Source organism: Babylonia areolata, chromosome 12 (assembly GCF_041734735.1).
Source record: "Babylonia areolata isolate BAREFJ2019XMU chromosome 12, ASM4173473v1, whole genome shotgun sequence".
NCBI classification, from domain to species: domain Eukaryota; kingdom Metazoa; phylum Mollusca; class Gastropoda; order Neogastropoda; family Buccinidae; genus Babylonia; species Babylonia areolata.
In genome coordinates, this window is record NC_134887.1 from 18,987,917 (window position 1) to 19,006,645 (window position 18,729).

General features: G+C 37.4%; 1 protein-coding gene across 2 annotated transcripts in view; it reads left to right on the forward strand.

Moving 5' to 3' along the window:
- LOC143288414 (syntaxin) overlaps positions 1-18,729 on the forward strand; it is a 103,810-nt gene that overhangs the window by 81,487 nt on the left and 3,594 nt on the right. The window contains exon 10 of one of the 2 annotated variants that reach the window (XM_076596854.1): positions 966-4,165. The exons of the other annotated variant lie outside the window; for it this stretch is intronic. Within the exon in view, the coding sequence (XP_076452969.1) occupies positions 966-1,046 (81 nt within the window). The 3' untranslated portion in view covers positions 1,047-4,165. Of the gene's footprint in view, positions 1-965; positions 4,166-18,729 lie in introns of those variants that run through there. 2 annotated transcript variants of the gene reach the window in all.

The following is an 18,729-nucleotide window of genomic DNA, read 5'->3' on the forward strand; positions in this document are numbered from 1 at the left end:
TTCTTTGTTCAAGTTACATTTTTTGGTTGACCTGTTTTGACATGCCTGTATTTCCTTTTTTTTTTTAAGTTCTCTTTCTGGATTGTGAAATATCACTGTATTATCAGAGATTATGATAACCAGTACAAAAAAAACAACAAACAAACAAACCATGATGGTTACTGTAATGCGCAGGTGTCTTACGGACATAAATGGATGGACTTTAATTAATAAAAATCAGTGTATGATAAAAAGAATAAGAAAATAAAGGAAAAAAGAAAAAACAACAACAACCAAACATGCACAACATACAACAACATGCAGAACATCATCAGATCTAGTCCATAGACTGTTGGTTCTCTTTCTATAGGACTTGCAAGTGCAACAGAATTTTTCGTTTTTGAAGCTGCTGTTGCTAGGGGGGGTGGGGGGGACACTTCAGATGTTTTCAGTCTGTGGCTTTGGAGAGTATGCCTCCATTTGTGTCAGGTGAAATCAGTTGTGAATGTGAATCCAGCAGTTCCTTTGATTGAGTTTGTCAGTCAGTCAATTCTGCGTGACTGGTTAACGGAAAGATTTAGAAAGACCTTCCTCCCCTCACCCCTCCCTGCCTTTCCATTCTATCTTCCTGCATGTATATCCTCTTTCAGTCTTTGCAATATACATTTTTTCTTTTACTGTTTTGTAAACTAGCTTCAAGCTTTTTCTGACCAAGGATAGGTGCTTTTCAGGTACCAGTAATGATAATGAAACTCACTTGAAAATCACTTTGTACAAGGATGTTGATTGTTGAGCATTTTCCTCTTTTCTTGCCTGTTCCTCTTTTTTGTTTGTGTTTTGGTGGTTGTCTTTTTTTGTTTTTTGTTTTGTTTTGTTTTCTATGTGTAAGCTTATTTATGTATATTTGGATATTGTGCTTGTTTGATGTTGTGCCTGCTGGGTCACTATAATGGTGTGGTGTTGTGTGTGTTTCTGGCCTGTTGCAGAAAAAGATCATGATCATGATTTGTGTTCTAATCCTGCTGGCCATTATTGCCATCATAGTTGTGATAGCCGTGGAGACCTAAGTCATCTGGGCCGCAGTCTTGGCCCCTTGGCCATCCCTTCCTCCCCGCCACTGATTTGTGTCTTCCTGCACACACGCCCAGCCAAAGCATTTTCCTTCTGGACTTTGGTTTATTTGTTTATCTGTTTATTTATTTATTTTATTTTTAATTATTGTTCTGCTCAGTTTGATTTTTTTGTTTTGTTTTATGAGTTTGTCGTTTTGGTTTAGATGATTTTTGTTGTTGTTGTTGATGTTTTTTTGATTCTGTTGTTTATCCTTTTTGAGTTTGATTGTTGGTGTTGATATGTTTTTGGGTTGATGTATATGATTTTTTCCCGCCACTGTTTTATTCTGTAATGACAGTTTAATTTGAGCGTTGTGGGATGGGTGTTAAGCAAATGATGTTTGATTGCTGTGTTTCTCTTATCCTTTGCAGTTATTTATTTATTTTTTTAGAGGTTTTGTTGGTGTGTATTCGGGGGAAGGCTGATACCGTACCTTGCTGTGTGCCACAGGGCTGTCGGTGCTTTTGTGGGAGGGAGACTCCTATCCACAATTTCCACCTGCACCCCCTAATAACCACTCCCCCTCCCCTTCCAGTCTTTGGTTTTTCCTGTTGTGGTGATTTGTGATGTCAGATGGCAGTTAAGATTTACTCTCTTCATTTTCTTCTTTCTCTCTCTTTGTCTGTCTTTTTACCTTTTGAAAGAAAATCTTTCAAGAATTTGATTTATTTTTTTGTTTGTTTGTTGTTGTTGTTTGTTTTTTTTTCCTTAAATTGCTGTATATCCATTCATCTGTAGCTTTACAGTTTACATGTCTAAAGTAAAATGTAATGTATGATGAATGACTAGATAGAGAGATTGTGATAGGAGTAGAGAGAGTGAGAGAGAGAGAGAGAGAGAACTGAGACCCAACAGTTTGTGGAACCTGTTGTGCGTGTGTGTTGCAGACCGCTTCCTGAACCTACCTGCATGCAGTGCCCTGATAATCTGAATGTTGTGTGTGGTTGGTTTTTGTTTCAGAAAATGATAGCAATCATGATTTGTGTCCTAATCCTCGTGGCTATCGTTGTCATCATCATTGCCGTTTCCGTTCCCACATGAACGAAGAAGGGACCAAAGCAGCAGTACTGCCAAAGTGCATCTCATTCCTCACCCTCCCTGCCTTTTCCCTGCAGACCCCCCCTCCCCCTCCCCCTCCTCCCTTTTTCCCCAACGGCCCTCTTCTTCACTCTGAGACTGACACGTGTGCTGCTGAGTTGTAGTTTGAGACGAACACGCATTTCGTTGAGTTGTTTGATTTTGTCTGGGACCTGTTCGTCACCTTCTACTGTTTGGATGAGTTTGATTGGGAGTTGGGTGGTTCGGCTTTGGTGAGTTAGGCCAGGAGTCAGGTGTTAAAGGTTTGATGAGTTAGGTTGGGGGTCGGGTGGTAAAGGTTTGATGAGTTAGGTTGGGGGTCAGGTGGTAAGGGTTTGACGAGTTAGGTTTGGGGTCAGGTGGTAAGGGTTTAATGAGTTAGGTTTGGGGTCAGGTGGTAAGGGTTGAATGAGTTAGGTTTGGGGTCAGGTGGTAAGGGTTTAATGAGTTTGGTTTGGGGTCAGGTGGTAAGGGTTTAATGAGTTAGATTTGGGGTCAGGTGGTAAGTGTTTGATGAGTTAGGTTTGGGGTCAGGTGGTAAAGGTTTAATGAGTTAGGTTGGGAGTCAAGTACTAAGGGTTTAATGAGTTATGTAAGGGGTCAGGTGGTAAGGGTTTAATGAGTTAGGTAAGGGGCCAGGTAGTAAGGGTTTGATGAGTCAGGTTGGGGGTCAGGTGGTAAGGGTTTAATAAGTTCGGTTTGGGGTCATGCATAAAGGTTTAATGAGAGGTTGGGAGTTAGGTGGTAAGGGGGAGGGTGGGTAGTGGTGGAGTAGGGGGTGAGTAAAAGGGAATGTGTGGGTGGAGATAGATGGGCGTGGTAGTCATTTCCTTGACAATTTTGAATTTTTTGAAAATTGTTTTAATAGATTTATTTTTGTGTTTGGTTTGTGTAATTATGAAATCCATGATTGTATTTTGAGCACCATTTGTATGTGTGTGTGTGTTTATTGTTTTTTTTTTTTTTATTATTCATTTATTTTTAATATTCTCTCAGTGTGTGTGAGAGTGTATATTCATGCGTTGATTAGTTTTTAATGGATTTAATCAGTGTCTCTTTTTACTCTGCACTTACAATACGAATGTTGTTGGGTGATGTCATTGGCTGGTTGTTTTCATTGTTGTCAGTGATGCGACTTTGCATGATGATTGATTTGTTGTGTTTTTATGATGGTATAACATTATGTATTGGACTGTTGTTCTTGTGTTGTTGATGGTGGTGTTGTTACTGTTCAGCCTTTCGTTTGGCGGCTTTTAGAGGAAATGGGTAACATTGACCTCCAAGGATGTCAGAAACCTCTGGCAGTGGTGGCAGGCAAGATGTTACGGCATTTCATGTCAGCTGTAGTTGTTTTCGGTTTGATTGATTGTTGCTGTTTTTTTTGTTTTGTTTTTGTTTTTTTCTTCTTTTTTTTTTTTTTTTTTAATGATAATGATGAGATTATGTTGTGTGGTTTTATGGTTTTATTGTGATTTTTTTTTTAGGTGAACTTGACATGTTTTTTTGTTTTGTTTTGTCTCTTGTTTAAAGTCTTGTGACTTGCTTTAAATCTGCTCTCTCATTCTCTTTTTTTTTACTCTGTCTTTCTCTGTCTATCTCTATCCTTCTCTTTCTTAAACCCTTCTTCCTGCTTTCTATTTTCTTTGCATTTTAATTACCTTCCGTAGAATGTTGTTGAGTGATTGAATTAGATTATGTTCATGGTGATTTGAATGAATTTGTGTGTGTGTGTGTGGACAAAAATGTGTACCAACTTATGGTAGCCATGTATAGGTAGACATTTATCAAACTTACTTGTAAATATTTCTTTCTTATTGTCCAGATTGTATTTGATTTGACTAAAATCTCAGTAGTTTTGTTGGGATCGGGAATGGGAGGGTGGTGGGGGGTGCAGCAATATCTGGAAACCCAACCAGTTTTTTGTCATGCTCTTGTTCATATGATTAAAAAGGTGTTAAAAAAAAAAAAAAAAAAAAAAAAAAAAGTAAAGCAAAAACGTCGGGCAGAAAAATGTTTCTGCACTAATTTATGCTAAACTGTGATAGCTTCCAAATCCTGTTCGTACTTCAGTGCTAAACTGTCCCTCAGTTATGATTTCCACATTCATGAAGTCAGTGTGGACTTGGAATGAATGCCAGATACTGTCAATGCATGATGTTGATTAACAGAAAACTGTTTTCAAGCATTGACAATGATTATCACCCTTCCCCCCCCACCTTCCACCACCCCCACCACCACCATCAGTCTAACCTTTGTCATGTAGAACTTTTTTGTGTGACAGTCTTTGATAAATTATCGCTGTGCTCATGGACTTCTTTAAAGAGTATCACTGTTGTTTTTTTCCCTATTGTCTGGCGTTGCGATTGCCCCAGGGTGTTTTGCGGCATGCGATCTAGGAATATTCAGTACAAACATATGGAATGCATCCTTGTTGATCTTTGGTAGGTTTTGCAGTATTTGGAGATGGGATTTTTATTTTTATTTTTATTTTTTTTAATATTTACATTGAATATAAAGGTGTTGCAGTAATTGGAGGTGATGTGGTGAAAGTGTATGTCAAGAAATCTTCAATAATTTGCTGCCGTATGTGGAAAGATTTCACATTTATGTGACTGCTCAGTTTTAATTGGCCTACAGTCAGTGATTCCTGCATTTGGAAAGGTCTTCAGTAACTTGTTGCTCATTTTGAAGTGGTATCGTCTTCAGAAAGTTGCTGCTTTATTTCAAAAAAACTCCAATTAAAGTATTGCTCATTTTAAAGTGGTCTGCAGAAAAGTATTTTTTCTGCATATGGAGAATTTCTGATAAAGTGCTGCTGTGTTTGGCTTTTGGGATGGTGTTCAATTTTTTTCTGTATTTAGAACTGTCTTCAGTGATTTATTGCAGCAAGTGGGAAGTTTTCTGAAGTATTGGAAGATATCTTTTTATAGCTTCATTGTTTTGGACTGATGGGCTACAGTTTTGCTCTTTTGATCTTTACATCTATGTGTTGCTGTTTGGGGGAGGTTTATGATGAAATACTACTGCAGAGATCTTTCATAAAATGTTGCCAAATGTTGAGATATGTTTTTATAAGTAATCATCGCAGAAATTTATTTTTTCAAAAGTTGTTTTTGGAGAAATCATTTAAGAAGTATTAAGCTCTATACAAGAGATGTTTGATGAAGTATTGATGGTCATCCGACATGGACAGTTCTGCCTAGAATTCGTAGCAGTCTGATGATATGTAGTAAAGCTTTTGTTGCAGTCTGTACTGTTCTAACAGTGTTAGTCCTTGAATTGTATTAAGTGGTATGGTGCATAAAATAGGAAGTGTAAACAAACATTATAAAGACAGGTTGGCGCAGAGGTACTTGTGACTGGTGTAACTCTCAGCCAGGTATTGATGGAACAGGATGACCAAAGGCTTTAGCGCTGGAAGCCAGAAGGTAATAGACCTTGTCACTGGGCACTGATGTGTCTGTTCTTTCACAGTCTGTCAGATGTATGTTTTGTGGAAAAGCTATGTCCACTCCGGAATTTAGAATGATACGATTGCGCACACATGCACACACATGCACACTCATACATTTACGGTATGTACAGGCACACACCACACACACACACAGAGCTGTGCATATTCTTTCAGAACAAGCTGTGCCCCCATGTGACAGAACAAACTGAGTTAAAACTGAACTGCAAGATTCTGACTGTAATAATGGACACTTTGTCTCTTGCCTTTTTTGCGAATTGTAATTTATAAATGATGAATGGGCAGGGGGTGGGAAGCTATGTTCTGAAAAGTTCTAGAGTTCTCACTGTTTGATGAAGGCTTGAATTTCAGCACAGATGGAGATTTCAAATGTATATATTATGTCCATGTTTTGATTTGAAACAGCCAGCCATTTTACCTAGGCTGTCTCTGATTGGGCATTTAGTTCCAAGTGTTAATCGTATCGGAGGGAGGTTGGTGTTGGTGGTATTTGTAGATATATTGGATTGAATGGAGGGGAAGGGAATGGGGGATGGGGGGAAGATGATTGCGTTCGTGTACAGGTGTGATTCTGTGACTAGTCTGATGAATCTGTGATTAGTCTGATTTTTAATCACTGCTAGATTGCTGTCTTACTCTCAGTGTCCACATTTATTATTTGTGTTCGTCCTCTCTCAGTTGTTTCCCTTCCCTCACCAGAAGGCTTAGCCCCCCATGTAAATGATTCCCATGAAGCAGTATATCTGGTATTGTGTTACTGTTATAGCAGATGGCAGAGGATAATGATTATTCAACAACAGTCAGTGCATCTGCTGAATGAGCTAATATATGTCAGTCCTTCGATTCTGTCGTGGTGAATGGTATGCATGCTTTAATGGGTTATTTGTGGAGTGAACAGATTGAAACGCCCAGATGTTAGAGGGGCTGCTCTGCTGGACGGTATGCAGAGTGGTGAATTTCAGCAAATTATGCAACATGGCTTGTTCATAAATGTGAAATGTTTGTATCAATTGTTAAAGAATTGTGAAGTAGCACTTGCTTGTATTATAACTTTTTTTTCTTTTTGGTTATGTGTGTGTGTGTGTGCATGTATGCACAATTTTACTCATATAAGGTCTTTGAACTAGACCTTTAGATATATTTCACTAACATTCAACCGAGATTTTACCTTATTAATCATTGTACTCTCTGTGAATTGGTATCCCAGTTTCATGTCCCATCAGTCGACAGATATACAACTGTTGGTACAGGCCACTGTTACATCTAACTGTACCTCTCATCAAATTTTCATTTATGCTAAACATTATTTGTCAGTGTTTTGTATTTCCAATAATTCATTGGCGTTTAATAGTCTTTTTTTTTTTGCCAGTAGTTTAGCATAAAGGTAATTTTTGTTGATTGTCATGCATGCAGTGTGATATCATTGCTGTTCTTTTCAAATGTCTGTTAATGTCATCTGTATTGTGAATTAAAATGAATATTGTTATCATTTCTTTTTGTTTTTGAGTAGTTATTGTGATAGTTGATGTTGTGCTTTGTAGATTTGGTGTCAACTTTCCCTTCAAGTACATGCACTGTTATGTTATGAATTGACGCACTTTTCATTACTTTGATTCTTTGCACACTGATGATTAATTTTCTTGAGCTATTAAAATTGACAAGTGTTTCTGTTGTAATGTAATCTGTATCTGCTTAATTTTTCTTGAATTTTGTTGGTTGAAAGACAGATACAGCACAATGATTTATTGACAGTTGTAGTTGGGTTTTTTATGCCCCAGATAAAAGAACCTAACAAAAAAAAAAGTTGAAAAAATTTAATGCATCACAATTTTCTGTCATTTACTGTCTCTTCCTCTTCCGTCCCCAGTCTCTTCCCCCTTTGTTACATGTAAATCAACATGATAGATGCGTTTGTTCACATCTCATGGAGTAAGAGATGCGTTTGTTCACATCCCATGGAGTAAGAGATGCGTTTGTTCACATCCCATGGAGTAAGAGATGCGTTTGTTCACATCCCATGGAGTAAGAGATGCGTTTGTTCACATCTCATAGAGATGCATTTGTTCACATCCCATGGAGTAAGAGATGTGTTTTTTCATATCTCATGGAGTTCGAGATGTGTTTGTTCACTTGTCATGGAGTTCGAGATGTGTCTGTTCACATTGCATTGAGAAAAAGATGCATTTGTTTTAGAGTTAAAACTTATATTTGTTCACATCTTGTGGAGCTGGAAAGAGATTTGCATGTTCACATCTCGTTGAGGTATAGATGCATTTATTCCCATCTCGTAGAGTTAGAGATATGTTTGTTCACATTTTGTGGAGTTACAGATGTGTTTGTTCTCATCTCTTGGAGGTAGAGGTTTGGGCAGTGTACAGCTTTTCTCAGTGGTCCAGAAACCTTAGTCCCTATACTACATCTTGTTGTAGTATGGGGACTGCTATTTTGGGGTCTCTTCCTTTTTAAGTCAGGAGAATGATAGAGAAGTGCGTTGGCAAAGGTTTGCGCTGTAGTGTATGTGGTCATGAGTTGCATCTATAATGTGTGTAACTGAAGAGGGGCTGGGGGGGAAAGTGCAATATATAGTCCCTGGCTGTGCTTGTATCTACGTTTCTTCCATCTGGTCTTAGTTCGAGAGCTCTGCATTTTTAATCACAGCAACATTCCCCTTTACTCCCAGCCCCCTCCTGTTCTGCCATGCACTGTGTTCTTCTTTCTCTTGATCACTGTGTGTGTGTGTGTGTGTGTGTGTGTGTGCATTCTTGCATGCATGGAAGGGTGAAGAGAAAGAGAAAAAAAATCTCGGTACCAGTTGCAGTGGAACAAAAACTTTGATCAGTTTTCAGTGCACATCAAATATAAATAGGATTTAGTCCTTTATGGGGCAGAAAGAGACAGGAGATGAACAATTCACAAAGTAAATACACTTGAAAGTATAATCAAAGAACCAAGTAGGTACTCGAACAGGCAAGCGTAAAGAAACAACAAAGTATTTAAACTACTAGTCTGTCTTCAACCTTGGAGTAATGTTAACATCGCTAAAGGGAGGGGACAGACTTGGCATGAATTTATGAAATGAGGTTCACTGGGATGCGTCCGGAGTTCAAATGAATATTGAAGAAAGTGACTGGCGTTGATGTTGTGTTCTGATCCACTTTCGTGTTCTGCTTATTTTTCAGTATCGCGAGTTTTGTATTGTACTTTACTTGGTTTGCCGATAAAGAATGCATTGTTTCATGTTTGTACTCAAATGTTCAGGCTGTAATAAACATTAAAAAAAAATTGTATAGATAAACCATAGTCATTAAAGTTGGATCAGTAATTGAAGCAGCAAACTACACACACACACACACACACACACACATGGACACGCACACATGTATCTGGCATATAAACTGCAGTGAACAGGAATAAGCAAAACAAACACAAAGGTTTACCAAAAATGACAGTTGATGCATGACTATATACTATATACAACTCTTTTCAGTATACTGCTTAAAGTCCTTTTCATTTCAGGATTTTTTATAGCCTGGTATCAGAAGCAGACTGAAGGTGATGAGTTGGAATGTACTCTTGAAAGAGGTCAGAGAGGTAGCAAGGGCCAGAGCTTGAGAGGGCAGAAAACGTCAGAGCAGAAAATTTGTATTAAATTCTTTTTGAATATGGTAGCCAGTGAAGAGAGTGGAAGAGATGAGTAACACGTTCAAATATGGAGGATCTGAAAAAATGTTGGGCAGCATTGTTCTGAAGTCTTTGGAATTTGTCAAGTGAAATTTTTGGAATGCTGGCAAGAACAGAGTTGCAGTAATCAGTCCTGAACAAAACAAAAACACTAACTTATGTTTTGGTTGCTTCCATAGGTAATGCTGAATGGAGTTAATTCTTTGTAACTCTTTAGATTAGAGTAATTAATGTTAATTAATCAGCCAATGACACTCTGCACTACTATGGATTCATGCAGTAAACTTTCTTTCTTTGACCATTCATGTGATATATTGCTCCGAGGCGAAGGTTAAAATCTGAGACGAACAATTTCATTGGCCAATTGTCACTTACAGTCTGGCTTCAGTTGCTCTGAATCAGTCTCAAGAGTCTAATGCTTTTACATTCTCCGTGGTACCCAGCGTCTGTATGACGCATGCTTTCTGGCAAAAGATGGGTAGCACTGATAGTTATGAATACATTTCTGTTGGTTAAATTGAAAAGAAATAAACCAGTCATTTTTCGTACTTTTGAAACAAATTTGGAACTTTAATCTGTTCATTTATCACGTCCAGTATGAAAGGAAGGAGTAGAAGATTGTTACAGCAATACCTTTTTTTTTTTTTTTTTTTTATCTCTCATCCCAATAAAACATCTGGGCTTTTTAAAAAATAGATAATGATTTAAGTTCATTTATCACATGGAAAAGGGAGAGGGGAGATATAATTTGTAAAATATATATATATATATATATATATATATATATTATAGCTTTCTCTCCCACCTCATTGATCACACCCAGTAAAAAGATGAGGGAGGAAGGGGTGATGACAGTGGGTGGGGTATGGGGTGGAGGCAGGGGTATAATTTGTAACCAGTCAGTTTTTCACCTCTCACAACCCCCACCCCATCCCCGCCACCCCTTCTCCCTCACACCCACCCTCCAGCACAGTGTCTCACTGAGCCTGCCTCTGTCTCCCTTCCTCTGTATCTGTGGCCGTCTAGACACAGTAGTAGACTGTGGCAAAGCCTGTGACTTAGCAATCAGAAAGTGGAATGAACTAATGACAGATTATCCAGTAAATGACTCAGCAGCAGGACATCAGTCTTAAGTCTGGAGACGTCTGGGCTTCATCTTTGGATTGAATGCGGATTTCTGTCACAAATTAACGAGAAGGCTGGTCGCGAGTCAGCTCTTTGGATGAGGAGGTATTACTTAAGTCTTCTTGTGCAGAGGTGTTATAGGTTTGAATCCTGGGTGAAGCTGGATTTTTGTTTGTTTGTTTGTTTTTTTGTTCTTTTTCTTTTTCATCTTCTTGCAGTGTTTGTTGAAAAGATCAGTGCAGATGTTCTTGTTTGAAATACACACAAAAGCTTTAGATGGGGAAATAAACACATACCTGTTTGCATGCATGCTTCCATTCATTTTTTTAACGTGTGTGCACATCTCAACATACATACATGCATGTAACAGTTTAACATTGGGCATTTCAATGCAGTGCAATACAACACAGTTCAATATGATAATACAGAACATACCATACTATACCATGCCATGCAATGCAGTGCAATACAGTACAATACAATACAATGCTGTATTGCAACAAGAGAGATGTCAATGTCTAAATCCTCGCTGAAACCTTTGTAATTGAATACACAAGTGCTACTCAAGGTGCCATTAGGTCTCTGAGCAAGGTTGGTTAGCCTTACAGCACAACTAGAACAACAGTTGATGGGGTTTTTTTGTTTTTTTTTCTTCTTCTTCTTCTTTTCTTGTCATAGTTCGAGTTTTTCAGCACCAGCAGCAAAAGACCAAACCAACAGAAATGGCTTTCGTAAAATACCATATAAGTACACTGGAACCAGCAGAAGAGAAATCAAACAATTGATACTGCATTTTGTAATAACTCTAAAGCAAACCAGATCTGACACAACCCGTATTGCGTTTTGTAATAACTTGAAAAAGAAGCAGTTGACAGAAGATTACAGTGTGCACCTGGTATCAGGGTTTAAACGGGAAGACTCTGCTGAACAGTCAAGTTTTTGTCATTACCTGTTACTCCTTTGCAATTTCTGGTTTTAGTTAGTTACCATTTGAAAGCGCAATACCTTTCATGAATATACTAATTGCCTTGCCCTTTGTTGAGTGACAGTCACTTGAGAAGATTTTTCTCAATCTTATTGTATGCATGACTGGCTTGAGGACTGCTGGAGGAAGAGTAGGGTTTTATTGGTGTGAATGCGAGTTAATTGTTCGACATTTCACTGACAGGGCTGAACCTGTGTATGTGTACCGTTGCACCCTTAACAAAAGTAGTGCTGACGTTTTGCCTTATTACGCAGGAAAAAGTAGTCCTCTTTTGATGTTCAGCGTACCACATTTCATTGTCCGGAAATGTTCACATTGTACCTTTGGATTTTTTTTTCTCACCTGACCGCTTGTAATTCCTTTATGGATGTGTCACTTGGAATGGTCTTTGTTTACCCACATCTGCCATGGTGTTTGTTTTAGATCAGTTGTCTTTCGTTGTTCATGCAAACGAAACATATGGAATGAAATTATTATGGTCCTCTGTGCTTGGTTTTTTCTTGTGTTTATTGTATGTAAACTTTTGTTGTATCATTTTTAAAAATAATCAGTTATTATTCATAAACTTTTTTTCTTCTTTTAAGAATCAGTTTCCTTTGTTTGTTTGCTTCACCCCCCCCCCCCCCCCCCCACACCCGCCCTCTCCACCCCCCAATTTTCTGCTCTGTTCTTAGTTATTCATATATTGTATAGTGTGGCTTTGTTTATTGATTTTGAATTATTGTATCTTAACAAACCGTGGCTTCTGTTCTTTGGTCCTGGATGCTTTTCTTTTTACATACAATGGCTGCATTACGCATTGGAAGCCGAATGTTCCATGTAAAACCGCATGAATTACCATGTCTGTATTGACCCCCCGCGATCGATAGCGCATTAACGAAGAGCAGTGGGGTTTTTGGTTACGTTCTCCAGTCATTCATGTTAATTAGGATGTCTGTATTGACCGCCATCAATTACTCGTAAATAAACAACAATGGGGTTTTCTGCTGTCTGATGCGCTTCTATTCCCAAAAGCTCTTTTATCCACCAGACAAAATAAAAAGAAGAGAAATTAAAGCACAAATTGCCTTGGTTCTTCTAGTGCCTCTATGTTTTATAGCTCAGCATTGTCCAGTGCATTTGTACATAGAGATAACAGATGTTTATATTGAGAATAAGGGTCTGGTGAGAAGAGAGTTTCTTCTTTTTTTCTCTCTCTTTTATATTTGATTTTTTTTTTTTTTTTTTTTTTAATTCAGGCATATCTTTTCTGCTCGCCGTACTATCAGAGCTGAGAATGACGTCTTTCTTATTCCCACACTGTCCATGTTCACATTCTGAACATTCCTGACAGTAACAATGATTCTTTTCATTTTTGTTTTTATTATTATTGTTGTTGTTGTTAATATTACTATTATTGTTTTGTTGTTGTCATTGACAAAATCTAGCATTAACCATTGGAATCAGGTCATAACAATACTTACTCTCTCTTTTTTAAGAGCTGCCACAAAGGCCAAAAGAAGTACACTCTTTTAAAGTGTTTTTGAAGAGATAGATTGAAGAGATAGTTTTCTTTTCTTTTTTTTTCTTTTTTCTTTCTTTCTTTTTTTTTAACAGTAATAACATTTCCACTTGCCAGTAAAGGATAAAATGAAGCATATTCAGTCAGAGCACACACTGTCATCATTATTTTGAGAAGAGAGAGGTGGGCAGAGAAATGAATGTGAACAAGGGAAAATGTGACAGAGCGGTGTCACTAAGATCTGAACCATTTAACAAGCAAACTAGTAAATAAATAAGATGAATGAATAAACAGACGAATAAGTGTAGTAGCATTCTGTTCCTATGTAGGTCAAAGAACATCATGCCATGCATTGGAGCCAAGCTGGAGCAATCAAATCACACAAGGGTTAACAAAAGGTAACAAGGAACACCTGTAAAGTTCCACCAACAAAATGTGCAGACAAATAAAATGAAACAAAACAAATTTTATTTCAGTAGGGTTGTAGAATCAGCATTTCTTTTCTTCTTTTTTTTCTTCATTTTTTTTACAGTTCTGTGGGCTAAAAGCTGAAAGGAAGGAAATGGAAAAAAAAGAAAGAAGAAGACACATACAAATAGACATTCTGAGGTCATATTGTGTATATAAGAAGAGGAGAGAGAGAAGATAGAGAGAGAAGCAGGAAGTCAAGGAAAAGACCTGGGGGGGTTGTTCATCTCTGTCTTCTATTTTCCTGTGAGTACGCTGGTGTGAAGTGCTGCACAAAGAGCAGAACAAGCTCTTAACAGTTAACTGATGAAAAACTAGCTTCGCCAAAGGTCAGCGTTTCCACGGAGCACAACGGAAAAATAAGATTTTAATTGATGAATTTTTTGTGTGTGTGTGGTACTGCTTTGTTGGCAGATTGACAGACATACTATTGTGTCGTATTCAGGTGGATTTTTCTCCTTGTGTACATGTGCTTTCAATGCAGAAGTAAAAATGCATATGGAGATGTGATAAATGACTCTTTTTTTCTGCGAGAAAGTAGGTCACAGTTGATTTCTTGTGGGTGGGGGGAGGTATGAGGGATTTTATTGTAAAAAGAATATTTTTTCTTGTTGCTTTTGAATATCAAAGTCTGAAAACTTTTTTTCTTTATTGGATGACCCTGCATAGTTTGATTTTGGTTTTCACTGTATTCAAAGTAATTTTCTGTTTGTGTGTGCCTGATGTTGTTTTTCACCGTCTTAAGTAATTTTCTGTTTAAGTTCCACCTGATGTTGTTTTTCACCGTCTTAAGTAATTTTCTGTTTAAGTCTGCCTGGTGTTGTTTTTCACCATCTTAAGTAATTTTCTGTTTGTGTGTGCCAGGTGTTGTTTTTCACTGTCTTAAGTAATTTTCTGTTTAAGTTCCACCTGATGTTGTTTTTCACCATCTTAAGTAATTTTCTGTTTAAGTCTGCCTGGTGTTGTTTTTCACCATCTTAAGTAATTTTCTGTTTGTGTGTGCCAGATGTTGTTTTTCACTGTTAAGTAATTTTCTGTTTGTGTGTGCCTGATGTTGTTTTTTTTCACTGTTAAGTAATTTTCTGTTTGTGTGTGCCTGATGCTTTTTTTCACTGTTAAGTAATTTTCTGTTTGTGTGTGCCTGATGTTGTTTTTCATCGTCTTAAGTAATTTTCTGTTTAAGTCCACCTGATTTTGTTTTTCACAGTCTTTAATATAATTTTCTGTTTTTGTCCACCTGAATTTGTTTTCCATCGTCTTGAAAATAATTTTCTGTTTGTGTCTGCATGATTTTGTTTTGCACCATCTTTCCACCTGACTTTGTTTTTTTCCAGTGTCTTTTATAGTAATTTTCTGTTTGTGTCCACCTGATTTTTTTTTTTTTTTTCTGTTTGTGTCTGCTGTTCTGACAGCCTGTCTTCATGGTGTTTTCCATCCTGTGGCTTTTTGATTCCTTTTATCTGTGCAGGGACGATATCACTCTGTCTCCTCTCTGTGTTTTATGCTCTCCTGAACTCCCATTCCCTTTTTGTACCCCTCTTCCCTTCTTTCCTCCTTGCCCCCCCCCCCCCCAACCCCCTCACCCCACCCCCTCTTCCCTCCCTGTCCGGTCTTTTTCCTCCTAGTTTGCTATTTCAGGTTTATGTCTCTGTTACTGATGTCTGTCTGCTGACTCGTCTGTCTTTGCTGTCTGTCTGTCTGTCCATTATCTGTTCTGTGTCTCTGTTTCACCACACACTTTGCCCCTCTCCATCTGTTTGTGTCTGTCCTGGACACTGGATGATTACTGTCTCTCTCGGGTTTACTGCTTCATTCAAAAACTTCAGAGACCACAGATTGCTTTCATTTTTCTCCTTGAAGCCACCAGCATCTCTCACAGTCAGTTCCATGCAGCCCTGAAATTTGTTTGCTGCTGTCTTTGAAACAAGTGAAGGATGTAGAACTGAAAATTTTGTTATGTGTTTTAATAACAGTGGAGTTTTTTGTTGTTGTGAAAATCTTGTTACGTGTTTTAATAACGGTGGAGTTGTTTGTTGTTGTGAAAATTTTGTTATGTGTTTTAATAACAGTGGAGTTTTTTGTTGTTGTGAAAATCTTGTTACGTGTTTTAATAACGGTGGAGTTGTTTGTTGTTGTTGTTTTTGTTTTCCAGAGTGAAGAAACAGTCTCGTAAAATCTGTCTCAAGCTGTTTATTGTGGTCTTGGTTTTGTGTTTGTCTGGTGATCCGTCACATGAATGTTATGTTAACAGCTGTTTAATTTTTAATACTTTCTGATGCATTTCTACGCCTCAAGACACAAGGGTTCTTTTTTTTTTTTTTTTTTTTTTGCATACAATTAAACCTCACAGCCTCTTGATACACACGCGTACCTACATGCACAAGCATGCAAAGGCGAGCAACTCTCAATGATTATAATAGTTGTCAACAATTATACTTGGTGTGAATGTGTGCGTGTGTGTGTTTCCAGGTATGTGTGTGTAGGGGAGAGGGAGAGAGAGTTTGTGCATGTATCTGCAGTAACCAGACAATGCAAGTAAATGAACAAATATTGAACTTCAGTTGGATGAAAATCCGATAAAGAGAGACTGACAGAAAGGAAATGGGTGTTGAGATAAAACCACAATATGTTAAGACAATTTTGCTTCATGTATTTAGTTTTCATGTTTCAACCACTATGATTTTTTTCCCCTTTCATATGTTTGTTAGTTGTCAGCATGTGTAACACTTGTGTGCAATATATATGCAGTATCATACATAAACAGAAGTCCATAAAGCGTAGACGTGACAACACTCATTCCATTTTGAAGGAGCTCAATATGTAAAGAAATTTATAATGAAAACACCACATTTTTAACGTTGTTTCTGTAGGTGTGTGGTTGAATATCATTTTCGCTCCAGACTTCCATTCCATGATATTGATCGGCTATAATTGTGTTCAAACTGTAAGCACTCAAAACCCTGTAGAAGTTGTTTGTCATTGTTGTCATGTTTTAGTGCCAAATCACAAACTTTTCAAACCTGGACAGCCAATACCTTCATTGTTCAGCTCAGTTACATGCCAGACTGTTTTGCTTGTCCTAGGAATACTTGATTTCTAAGCAGTGACAATCAGGGAAAAAATTAAAAGTTATCATGCATAATAATTATAAAGGAGAGAAAAAGCTTCCAAACCATGAATTTATTAACTAAAACTAAATAAATGATCAAGTGAATGGACAAGTAAATGAATTCACATATACAGCATTGACCGTTTTTTAGGATTGTTTTTTTTGTTTTTTTGATTGAAAGAAGAAAAATCTGCATAGATTTTAAGAAAGAAGGAAGCATGTGACACATTAGAAAAAAAAATTATAGACCTGCAACACACAGGTGTACACACAATAAGAAAGAAGAAGTTTTTACAGCATCTTGAAAGATGTTCACACCACTCTCTGCTTTCTAGCGGCTGTCACTCAGTGTTTGTATGAATTCCCATCTCCATCTCTGAATGCCAGACTTGAAAGGTTTTCAGTCCATTCATCTGTATCACCAGTCCTCATCACTGATATGTAAATGGCCCACATGAATTGGAGTTACTGCTTTGCAGTACACAAGCCACCGTTCTGGCAGTGGTAATGCCTTTTGGGCATGTCTTCCAATCCCATACAGTTTGTGAAAATGGCATTCATTTTACTGTTGAAGAATTAAAAGCATTGCTTTTTTAATGTATGTATGACTGACTGTATCTTGCTTAATAATAATATCGTAATGAGCTTGGTAGGTCTTGTAGTATGCTACCTATTTGTGGTAAAAATTTGATTTTAAACGCATCTGAAATCTCTCTCTCTCTCTCTCTGTGTTGTTGTTGTTGTTGTGTTGTTGTTTTTTGACAATTTAGCACACACACAAAATTTCAACACTTTAACAATATTTTTTGTTTTTTTTTCAAGATTTCTTCAGTCTCTTTTATAAAAGGGAGTGAAGAATAACTGAAAGCTTGTTACTTCATAGATGCAAAAGGCAAAAAAGGGTTGCAGATGTTCACTTAGTTATCAGCAGTAAACGCCTAGACAGACTGAAAAGTATTAATTTTAAACCACAGGTTTTGGGGATATATCTCGCCCATAAAACAGTATCTGACAAGCTTAGATTTTTGTTACACTTTAAAATGAAAAAAAAAAAGAAAAAAAATCTGAAATATGATAACCTGTACAATTAATTATGCTAAAAATGTTTGTTTCACTTTTGAAAATGAAAAATCACATGTGTAATAACCTGTACAGTTGGTTAACTTACCAGCCTCAGTGTATATTGTATAATATTCTCACAAACCTGTAAATCAGTCCTACTTCCTTGTGTCCTGACATCTTGTAAATATCGCTGAAACCTCAGATCGACTTTACCTTTGTCATGTAAGCAGTGTTGAACTACCCCCTACATGCCACTGTAATACGTTTTTTTTCTGTTGATTCTGTGTGTTGGTTAGATGTTAGGGTGATGATACATGTACTACTTACCATAAGACCCTGCACCCCCTTGGGCATTTGTTATTTATTGTCACTGTTTCCCACTGAGCCATAAAATGAGTGCTATTTATAGACTGTTCTATTTATAAAGTTCTATAGAGTTCTATAAATAGTTTTATTTATAGCCCAGTGGTGTTCCCCACACAGACTAGCTGAAACTGTTCTGTAGCCAGATCTGACCCCCAGTGGTTTTGTATTCAACCAGTTCTGGCAATTTTTGGCATTTGCCTGATAGCTTTGCTTGGAATCGGTTGACTCATGAAATGTCACTAGAAAAATGCCCCTGCATAAATACTGTAGCTATCATTGCACCAAATCAGATAGAATTATCTTCCACCGAGTAGCATGATCTACCAGATAATATAACCTTCCTGGTTAACAATTGCAAGTCTTGGAGACTATTACCTTTTTTTTTTCTTTTTTTTTTCAGAGTGACAGCTGTTCAAACGACTGTTCCAACTCTGTTGTTTTTTTGTTGTTGTTTGTTTTTTTGGGGGGTGGTGGTTTTTGTTGTTGTTTTTTAATGAAAAATTCATTGTTAGAAACATTCTTTGAAAGGCTTGTTGAAATCATCATTTGAAAGGAAAAGATGATGTTCTTTTGAGAGAGAAAAAAAGATTGTTTTCTATACAGGAACAAAAACAAAACAAAGAAATAAGAGCAAAGCCATACCCTTGTAAAGTCACTTCAGTATTTTGTGACAAGTTTGCTTTTGTTTCAGCAGAGCCTTGTCTGAAAGTGATTGAAGGCATGGCATGCAGTATTGCAGTGGATCTTGACTTTAAGCAGAAAAAGCAACAACAACACACTCTGATACAGTC